Here is an 11,013-nt window from a genome sequence, read left to right as displayed (position 1 = left end):
TCAGCCCAACGGTTAGGTAATATGTATCTCACCTAATTGGAGAATTTAATTAATTATAATACAAATGACACTTGAACTAAAACCTAATATTTTATCAACAATTGTTGAATAGTTGAAATTTCTCGAGATGTTTGATGGATTGGTCCAACTGAAATTTAACTTCTAGTCTTTATTCAAGTTCGGAGAATGATACGGCAAAATATTTTTAAAAATAAGCTTCAATTCAGATATACCATCCTTGTAAATGTTCTAATATGCGGTAAAAAATTGCAGAATTTGTAGATTAATTAGCAACTCTTTGTGCCATATTTCACTTTTTATTTTGCTGACAATGCATAATATTTGTTCCATCTCGTTTCTTTCTTAGAAAAGAATAAATGCCACGAAACAATTCATAAGTCATAACGTAACAATTCATAAAGTAAGGTTAAACTAACTACAATTTCTTCTCGTGGGAACTATAAATTAAATCATTACAAACAGAGCTCTCACATGGCCAATCATTCATCAGCTCTAACAAAATGGCAGCACTGACAAATAAAAGTAGCCCCATTCAAACCAACAGTTCTCCGAAAGATTTTCAAGAATTTGATGAGACAAAAACTGGTGTAAAAGGCCTCGTCGACTCCGGCATAAGCAGGATTCCCGAAATCTTTGTTCATCATAGAGATGAATTCTTAGAGTCACCTGTTCCTGACCTCCAAGTCCCCATCATAGACCTTGAATCAATCGACAAAGATGACGCTTCCTATAAAAGGATTGTTCAAGAGGTACGAACCATAATAGTAATCCTATATATCACTTGTGACTTTTGTGAGTATTGTTGTGTCAGCTGCCATGTATTTGGTACTGAGTACTGACTATTGCATATCTATTGGGGGGTGGTTGATGACATTGCTCTAACAGGTACGGCAAGCATCCGTTTCATGGGGAGTTTTCCAGGTGGTGAATCATGGGATCGCAAAAGAGGAGTTAGACAATGTCATCGAAAAAGTAAAAGAGTTTCATGAGGGAAATCAGGAGGTGAAGAAGAAGCTCTACAGCCACGATTTTTCAAACAATGTGAAGTTTGTCTCCAACCTGTTTCAGTTGGATGCAGCCATTTGGCGCGACTCGCTTATTTGCACTTTTTGACGGATCGTTGGATCCTACTGAAATACCATTGGTATGCAGGTAGAAACCTCTTACTATCCAAGAGAAATTTATACCAATTCGAATTTTACATAAGCTTCTTTTCTTTTTGTTTTTCTAATTCTAGTTATGTTTCTGGTACATAATTAATTAATTGGTATAGCAAATTTCTTATATTATCAAATTAGTATTTCAGTCCCAGTGACAGAAAGAAACACTCTTGAGTTGATAAGTATAGATATGTAAATGATGCTATTCCTTTTAAAGGCACAACTTGTAATTCTAACAATTTAGAACCGGACATGAGACATGGCATCCTTTGATTCATGACATACATTACTGTAGTAAATAGTAATACCAACCATCCTGGTCATTGGCAATGATGGTTTTATTTCAGGGAGGCAATTATGAACTACAAAAAGGGGATATCTCGAGTCGAAGAGATTGTACGAGTTGCTATCAGTGGCACTCGGCTTGCCTCCAGACTATATATTTTTTTTTTTTGAAAAAGTGGGGATACCACCTGGTTTTTTTATGAAACGCCCAAGTCCTTACAAAATTCAAAATATACAAAACCAATAACAAATAAACTGAAAATAGAAACATCTAAGGCAAAATACAACTAAAAACAACTAAGTCAACTAGAGCAATTAATACGGAACACTTCGAACCGCAACACTCATAAAAGGAGAAAAATGTCATCAGGAGAATCAATGAGGAGACCATCAATAGCCATTCTCGACCCTATCACGCAAATAGTTAGAAAGGTCCGGCCCCTCTAAACCAAGAAAAGCGTCCTCGTCTGAATCCCCCATGGGGCTTCCCCTTTCCTGAGTGCTTGTGTCCGAAAGTATCATCAGAGGACCTGCCTGATTCAAATAAGTTGTATCCATAGGTAAAATGAGAGTTAATTTAAAGTATGAGTCATCAAGTCTCGCCTTACACCAATAAGAAGTTAAAGCTATAATAGCGGATCCTATAGAACTAACATTAGGGACTGGTACGTGTTGGAAACATATCTTATTTCTGGTAAGCCACACTAACCATAAAGTGGCAGCACGAACTAATTCAACAAGTAATGAATCCTTTAAAGGAATCCAGTTATCAAAAAGCCACAAGTCAGAAATAGTACGACAATTATAATGAAAGTTATTGTAATTTCCTATCCATGACCAAAGCAAAGAAATATAAGGGCATGTTACAAAAAGATGATCAACGGTCTCAGGTTCACCACAAAAATGACAATTAACACTACCCTGCCATCCCTTTTTAGCTAAGTTACATTTAGTGAGAACTTTATCTTGTCTAAGTAATCAAATAAAAAATTTTATTTTTAGGAGAATTTTTGAATGCCATAAAGTAGTATACGATTTATTGGAAATACCAGTAAAAAACAACCACAAATAAAGAGAGTGAACAGTGAATAAACCAGAATTAGTCCATCGCCAAGGAATTTTATCAGAAGATGTTGGATCAGTAAATAAATTGCTATAAACTAAAGAGTTAGAGAGATGTATCCATTATGTTAAAAAAATGCCTGTTAGTTGTCTAGTAAAACGAATATCAAGAATAGAGTGAGAGAAAGCATTAGAAACTAAAAGCTTTTGGTTGGAAGCGATTCTAAAGAGATTAGGGTAAACGCAATACAAGGCACAGTCACCGAACCATCTATCTAACCAAAAAAAGGTAGTCCTCCCATTACCAACAATTCGATTGATGCCTAACTCATAAATTTGTAAGTGAGATAGCACTCCCAACAAAAAGGAAGAACAGCTAGGAATATGCCTCCAGACTGTATTAAAAGCATGAACTATTCAGACACAAATATTTTCCCATTATTATCCCCCTTGTCCACAGCCGGAGCTGACAATGGGTTTTCACATGCACACCGATGTAACCTTCTTGACAATGCTCCTCCAGGACAATCTCGGTGGCATTCAAGTGCTCTTATCTGATGAGAATCCTCCACTGTACCAGGAGTTTCTTATTCCTGATTATGTCAAGACCTACCTCTCAAAGGAGCCTAATACTTCGGTTCTAAGCTATTATAAAATTTGACTTTAACTGTATTAAGCGGTTATATTTAAAATATATTTAATTAATGTGACAATCAACATATATCAGTACTCTTATAATAGCACGTTGAGATAAAGGGGACTCAATGGTGTATCTGTCCAGAGACAATCTCAGCCTTTCATCCTACAGATTTAACCATTCTAAACCATTGTGTTGAATATGAGATGTTGTGTATCTATTTTATGTATAAGTTTGTGTATAAGTCTGAAATTAATTATTAACTAACCCGCTACAAACAAAATCACACGGATTTTTCTTTCTCCCTCAGTCGCACACGGATTTTTCTTTCATGGATTGGGTTTTCTGGAATTTCAAAAGCCTTGCAAGATCTCAAGGTCTGTTGCCTATTTTCCTTTTCCATTAAAAAATTAAGGTAAAATTTGATGTATTGTATATAGTTTTTGAGATTTAAACGAGATAAAAATGTTCTTATGTTCCTGCCATCAGGATAGCGTATTGATGGTGTATGTCAAAGTTTTGGGAGGAGGCACATGCTGCTGTTGACAAATTCAACTCTTTTGTAAGCATAGATGTAGGAAGTTTAATTTTTCTGATAAAGATATCTATATAATTGTTTTAAGAGAAATTTAGATATATACCCATCATAACTTCGTCAATTAGATATTTACCTCACGAAGCTTAGAGAAGATTGTTCATATAGATTGTTTGCACTTTGAAAATTGTGATATTGTTTTGTAGTATGGACCAATCTGTGCTATGCATAGTACCATAGCCTCACTCTTTGAAATATTAGAAGATTATATATATTAACTTCTTTCATTATCAGATGGAGAACTGTAGAAATTGACTATTCACGAGAGATCTCGAGATGCTGAGAACAGCCCCAGAGCATATAGCCAGTTTAGTTGGTGAGACCAGTCCACTGGATTGCCAAGAGGGAATCAGAATGGGTTTCAGACCAGGTACAAACCCACTAAAGCAGCTGGGGCTATTCAGAGTGTGGACAGAAATAGTTTTGGGTCCTATCTGATCCAAGAAATTATTGTTAGTATAACTTAGCTTTTATTACTCTTCTACTATGCTTGTTTATTTGCTGAATTGTCTGATATTATCTAGGTATCTGCTATTAAACATGATACTGCAAAAGAAAACTATTTATTATTTGTAACTCGGTGTATACATAACTATTTTTAATATTTTGGCTTTATACTTGATATTTTGCAATGATTTGATCAGTTTTTATTACCAATGTAAAAGGCAGAAACTGGTGCACCATTCCTTCTCTTTGAAACTCGGTGTATACATAACTATTTTTAATATTTTGGCTTTAAACTTGAAATTTGCTTCTTACTCCAATCTTAACACTAGATCAACTGAATTGGGGAACATTTTTAGTAAAAGGTTCATAACAAACACAATAAAAAGATGAATATGTACATCAGCAAACTATTCGTGTAATTATTCGTGTAATTGATTTTCATCTCAAAAAAGATTCATCATCAAACTATTTGTGTAATTGACTAATACATGATTATGAAATCAATCCTTAAATTAATCACATTTAAAGTAAGTAATCAACACATACTTTTATTTCCCACGGCAACGCGTGGCCGGCACTTACTAGTAAACTCCTAAATATATGTTCTTTGCAATAATATAGATATATATTGGCCATGTATTTAATTTTACTGCATTAATTATGAAATTTAGTTGATAATATATTGAGGTGCTTAAAATTATAGCAATTCATCTCCATCAGTTTCTAGTTGCATCAAAATACATGGTCAATATATAATTTCTTTATTTGATGAAATTTAACGTTGATTGTCATAGTTACCAAATATTTTCATTTTATGAATAAATGTCTTTTCTTAATTAAATAATGGTGGATGTTTATCATGTAAAATGATATTTGCCAATATTATTGGTATTGCAGAAATTTGATTCCTCAATGTTTTAATATTTGTGTATACTCTCACAAATTAGAGACAGAAAGGTGGTTTCAGCCCTTTTACACATGGATTTCAAGTAGATATCAACTCAACAATTGCAGAGGTACTTCCAAATAGATTTGAATCCCCAATATAAGACGCAACATATTTGGAATACAAAATTTGTACATCAAGAGATTAGAGCAGTTAGTTTGACTGGAACTAACAATTAGAGCTATTTGGCTCCAAATTCTCTACCAAGATAAAATCACATCCATTTAAGAGGCATCAAACGGAGAGAACAACTAGAGTCTAGAGCGACCAACTTATCAGACCCCTTAATAGATAAATTAAAATCCCTTTGGAAGTATAAAATAGAGAGAAAGAGGGCAATTCGGGGCTAATTGTATTGTGCCCCTTCTCTTCCTATTTTCAATGAGAACTCTTTGACTCCTAAATAAGAATATACATACCAGTGTCAGTACTAAGGAAAGAATATACAGTGCATGTAGGGGTACATACCAGTGTCAGAACTTAGGAAAGAATACTGATTTGAGGTGCTTAACAGTAAACAACAACAAATTAAAACACAAAAAATTTAAAATTTAAAACAAAATATCAACACAATATGTGAATACTCAAAAGCCAAATCCCTTTTATCTCTTGAATCAGCTTGCACTGCCTAAAAATTTTAAAATTAAGAATTTACCATTTTATTCAGTTTTGCTTCTAGCCCTCTTGAGGAGATACCGAAGAGAAAAGAAACCTAGCATTACAGTTTGCCAAAACCAGCCTTTGGTATTTTTTGGATCCACCCTCCTTGCCAGGTAAAATGCATAGATGCCTTCACAAACATGCAACATGGACGCCACAATAAACACAAGTCTAATCACTCTAAGAGACCTAAACACCAATAAATGGAGCTGATAATTGAAACTGAGAGGTCCAATTGGAGGTAGAAATGCTGCACAAAACATGGCAAACATCCCAAGTGTAACAAAAAGCCAGGTATATATGGTGGGCCCATCTAGTTCTCGTCTTTTTTTCTCTTGGAAATAGGAAACAGTTGCGGTTACACCATCCCGGGGAGAAATTAGGGGAACATATCCAAGTTCCTGTCTTGCTTTAAGGATGGAAAAATGATGTGTGACTCCAATCTGTTATACACAATCAGTAAAAAAAATTAACTAACTAAATATAGAAAAAGAGAGGAATGGATGATGAAAAATAACTGATTTCAGAATGTGACACCGAAAGTTATTTTCAGGCCAAGCTTAAAATAATTGAGGTTTTTCTAACTTTGCTATATAAGTCTCGACACCAAATAGCTTCATAACCAGTTACTACACATATGGAAGGTAAAGTGCAAATTTAAAGTCCTCTTTCCTTTATTTTAGTTTAATTAAGGCAAAAGCTAAATTAAATATGTAAATCAGGCTTGTAATGTGCAGTACCCAAGTGACAGTTGCATGCTGATTGTAAATATGATATTTTATTTTGGATAAAATAAGGTAAACCCATTGATTTCATTATAACTAAATAAAAATGTCATAGGGGGTACCAAACAACTGGTACCAGTAAATATGATATATTAAGGGTGCAGTTTGCAAAACAATCAAATAAGCTGATACGGTACCAGTAAATATGATATATTAAGGGTGCTGTTTGCAAAACAAGCAAATACCTTATATGCTTCAGATGGAAGAATGAGGGGTTGAGGAAGCCATTTCTTCCCGAGCCATGGAAACAACAGCATGTACAGAAACCAACATATGCGTGATATAACTAGCACGTGCTTTAGATCCATGCTAAATTTTGGGGCGCTGTAGCCTAAACCTCTAAGAAGTGGGTTAACAACAAATTGAAATGTATTCACCGGTGAACCTGGAAAGACAGAGAGATGATAATTTAGTTCTATTGCAATAAATTGAAATGTATTTACTGGTAAACCTGGAAAGAGACAGTTTATAATTCAGTTTTATTGCAATAAAAAATTGACTGTAAAGTATTTGTAAACTTTACCATCAGATACAAAATAGGCTTGACCAGCAGCAACGGGTTGACCTTCTCGACCCGGTATATCATCCAATAGGCCCATACTTGCCAATAAGAGGGCCAACACCAGATTTTCCACATATATCCAGTCTGTTTTAACATTTTCACCCCCAATCTTAAAATGTAGAAGTCCTAACTTTGCAAGAGACACCAGTCTTTGCAGGTGCTTCAGTTCACCGGGGCCATACACCAATGCAGGTCTTACTGCACATGTATAGAAGCGGGTCCCACTTCTATTTCTAGAGAGAGAGAAAATAACATGTTGTTTAGAGTGTGGTAGTAAATTTAGTATTCTCATAAATTATGATACTTCCATTTTTCCTTGCATGAACTCAACCAGATTTTCATAATTGATTTCTCTATGTGATAGTTCTATTTGACTAGAGCTGAGTAAATTCAGACTGTAGACTGGACTTACTTGCCGGGCCGACCATTGCTCTTCAGCACGAGCTGCTCAGCAATGCATTTACTCCTGCCAAATGGGTCAGGATTTGATTCAATCGGGTAGTACGGGTTGGTCTCGTTACCGTTCAAAATCTCTTTGCCACCAAAAACCACATTGTAGGAGCTCAAGTAAACAAGCCGTTTGATACCCAACTCGCGGCAAGAGTCAAGCACGTTGCACGTGCCGGTTATATTGGTCTCATCAACCCCACCAGCTCGGAGCATGTCCTTACCCGACCCACCATAGGAGGCCAGATGGAAGACACAATCCACACCACGCAGAGCTCTGTCCACATCCTTCTTCTTTCTTACATCCCCTGATTGCATGACAGTATACTAAAATTAAATGAATGACAACTCAGCGGAGAGAGGAATGGAGGAATTGAATGACAGTATACTAAAATTCTGGAAATTAATTGAACCAATTGAGGAGGAATTTGAAGGAGAAGAGATAAATTGAATTACAGTAAGCTGTGGATTAGAAAGGGTAAAATTTTAACAGAGAAATTTTGGCTTCATGCAGCACACAAACTATTTACAGTACTGTTTTGGTTCGATAGTCTTTGCGCTGTATGAAGCCAAAAATGGTCTGTTAAAATCTTTACCCATTAGAAATGGAAGGAGAAATTGAATGCAGCATACTAAAATTATGGAAATTAACTGGATCAATTGAGGAGGAATTATGAAGGAGAGGAGAAAAATTTACCATGGATTAGAAGAACACCAGCTTGGCGGAGAGAGGAGTGGAGAGGAGAAGAAGAATCTGGCGAGAGGTCGAGGGATCGAACCTCACGAGCGCCTCTCCTCGCCAATTCCAAGCACAACGCTGATCCAACGGCGCCTAATCCATCTGTCACGACGAAAGTTCTCCCTTCTATTCCCTCGTTCTCGCTTAGATGCATCTCCCTCCCTCCTCCCCTCCTCACAGTGCCTGACGCGCACAAAATCGGGATGTTATAGAAGAGAGTGAGCAAGCTGAATTCGCATCCTCTGATATATCTCAACTCTTCCGTTTCTTTTGGAAAATCTCAATCGTTCAGATACGTTCTGCACGAATCTCAAACCACAAATTATACTGTCCCCTCCGCTATCCCCGAATAGTCACCGGACACGTCGGTCACGCAAAAGTTGAGGTTTCTCAGAGGATACGCACTCCAGCGAGCGCAGGGAAATAGCCAGGGAGAGAGCAAGTATGTGGAGAAAATGGAGAGGTATTGTTTACGGACTCGACACACGGACACGGTGAATTCATATCACCCAACGTAAAAAGATATTTCTGTTTAGATCTGGGCCGTCCGATAAAAATCAGCACGAATATTAAAGGCTCCGTGCTTTCTACTTCCGACTGAATTGGTCCGGTTTTCTCATTTCGCGGTCCGGATCTGAACAGAAAAATCTGTTACACGGTTACCTCGTGATGTGAACAGTCTAGAGTTATTAGATAATAATTTGTTAACATTTCTATTATGGGCCAGAAGAAACTTGGTCTGGTCTTGGGTCGACAGCATTTGGGTAAGTAACATTGGGTCTACAGTGGGCTAATAGATGGATGACCCTTTCCAATGTAATTAGCTGAAATTTTTAAGAAATTCTTTTTTTTAGAAGAAGTTTTGAGACCCACTCAGGTCAACAGGCTAATTTTATGTCCGAATTCTTAAAGTACTGAGTTTGGATTCGGACCGTCCCATCAGAATTCAGGCAAATTCGGTTCTGGTTGAAATTTACATTGCTCCTTTAATATTGGTGTGAATTTTGATCAGACGGTCTACATGTTATATTGCTAAGCCACCTTATAAATTAAATAACAGTTTTGTCCTTTATTTTTATAATTTTTATCAGATGAAGTTATACCTTTTAGCCTCTTTTCTAAAATAAAACGAGTGAGGCTATAATATTATGCATAGCGTGGATTGGTCGGTAATATATATCAATATCTCTGATTTCAAAGTTTAAATAGTCAATATGAATCTTTCAACAAATCTCCATATGAAAATCCGGTAGAAGACAAAATATAACTTTTTAAATAGGTAGAAAATCACTACTTTTGAATGGCTTTGAATTAATTTTTAGATGAAGTGGTTTGAACATATCTAAATAAATAGTAAAAAAATTGTAAGAAATGTAAAATTTAATTAAGTGGTCTGAACATATCTAAATAAATACTAAAAAAATTGTAAGAAATGTAAAATTTGATCTACAACCATATTTTCATATGAAAATTATGTTGGACAGTTCATATCAACTATTTGAAGATTAAAACGAAAAATATAAATCTTGAGTGTAGACCAATCTGCGCTATGCAAAGTATCATAGCCTCACTCAAATAAAATATGTCGTAGTAATTAACTTATGTATCTAGATCAATTTTCTAGTTTCGACTTGTTAGACTTAAATAGTGAAGTCTCTTTAATTTTGTTTAATTGCCAATTAAAGAATTTACCAATTGACAACCTTAATTTTTTTCTTCATTTTGCTTTTATTTGCCATTTGGGCTGATCTTACTGTATCATAAACTGGGAAGAAATTGAGATGCATCTATTTTTTTGAAACGTTAACAGTGGCTATCAAGTATAATTTTTATTAATTAAAATGTAAAATATATTTATCGTTCTACATTCAAAACATCATTCAAACTACATCAACATCTAAAAAAAAATCCACATCTAAGCATCATATCTAACAATACAAATAACTAAAATAACAAAAGAAATAAACCATATCCTTTAGTGGTAGACACCGATAACCTTCAGTATTGGCTGGCTAGCGACCAAAGGAAATGAGACATTTTTTTTTATTCTTTTTTTCTATTTGAGTTATGGACGGAAAAGGCAGGGTGCCGCGGTGGTGGGAGTGTAAAGAGAGAGGAGAGCCGACGACTAGGACTATTACCGCCAACTGTCCTTAGTTCTCCCAACGATGGTGAAGAAATAGAAGGTGCCGATAGACAAGAGAGATAACGACTAGGGCTATTATCATCAACTTTCTCTTTTCCCGAATGATAGGTGCTATAGTAAGGGGTAGGAACAAGTAGCGCTTGCTAACGGCTAGAATTTTTTGAAGAGAAAACGGGGTGAACGAGAGTAGAAGAAGGCGGACGAGGTAATGGAGAAGGCAAAGAAGAAGAGGAGGAAGAGGAGAGGGTTGTTAGTGCGGATCCTCCGCTCCTCCCAGGGGGGAGCGGAAGGTGAGGATGGGGCTAAGAAAGCTTGCTGATGGAGAGATGGGAGGAAGGAGATGGACGGAACTGAGAGGCTTGCAGTGCGAGATGAAAGGAAGGAGATGAAAATTGAGATGCATCTAAAAAAAGAAAAAATATGACCGAAGAAAAGGTTGTAGAAGTGCGCTAAAAAGGGATTGAAATACCGTTATATTTCGCACGTAATTAAAGGAGAAAAAATCGAGTTGACCCCCAACG

The 11,013-nt window shown here is 36.0% G+C and overlaps 1 protein-coding gene and 1 pseudogene across 2 annotated transcripts; one reads left to right on the top strand and one right to left on the bottom strand.

The window, feature by feature from the left end:
• Nucleotides 1-521: 521 nt before the first annotated feature.
• On the top strand, nt 522-3,189 carry LOC144563850 (1-aminocyclopropane-1-carboxylate oxidase homolog pseudogene; annotated as a pseudogene). Its single transcript, XR_013514494.1, has 3 exons — nt 522-770; nt 907-1,125; nt 2,950-3,189. The product of XR_013514494.1 is annotated as a 1-aminocyclopropane-1-carboxylate oxidase homolog pseudogene (transcript).
• Nucleotides 3,190-5,679: 2,490 nt separating this feature from the next.
• Nucleotides 5,680-8,604, bottom strand: LOC144564602 (uncharacterized). The gene is made up of 5 exons (XM_078314212.1): nt 8,305-8,604; nt 7,573-7,915; nt 7,122-7,393; nt 6,784-6,983; nt 5,680-6,256 (listed from the first exon to the last, which is right to left on the bottom strand). Exons 1-5 carry the CDS (start codon nt 8,498-8,500, stop codon nt 5,813-5,815), a joined length of 1,455 nt encoding a protein of 484 aa, XP_078170338.1. The 5' UTR covers nt 8,501-8,604; the 3' UTR covers nt 5,680-5,812.
• Nucleotides 8,605-11,013: the final 2,409 nt, after the last annotated feature.

This window comes from Carex rostrata, chromosome 13 (assembly GCF_964058835.1).
Source record: "Carex rostrata chromosome 13, lpCarRost1.2, whole genome shotgun sequence".
Classification (NCBI taxonomy): Eukaryota; Viridiplantae; Streptophyta; class Magnoliopsida; order Poales; family Cyperaceae; genus Carex; species Carex rostrata.
Note: the sequence above shows the minus strand (reverse complement) of the source record. Positions and strands in the feature narration are given on the sequence as shown.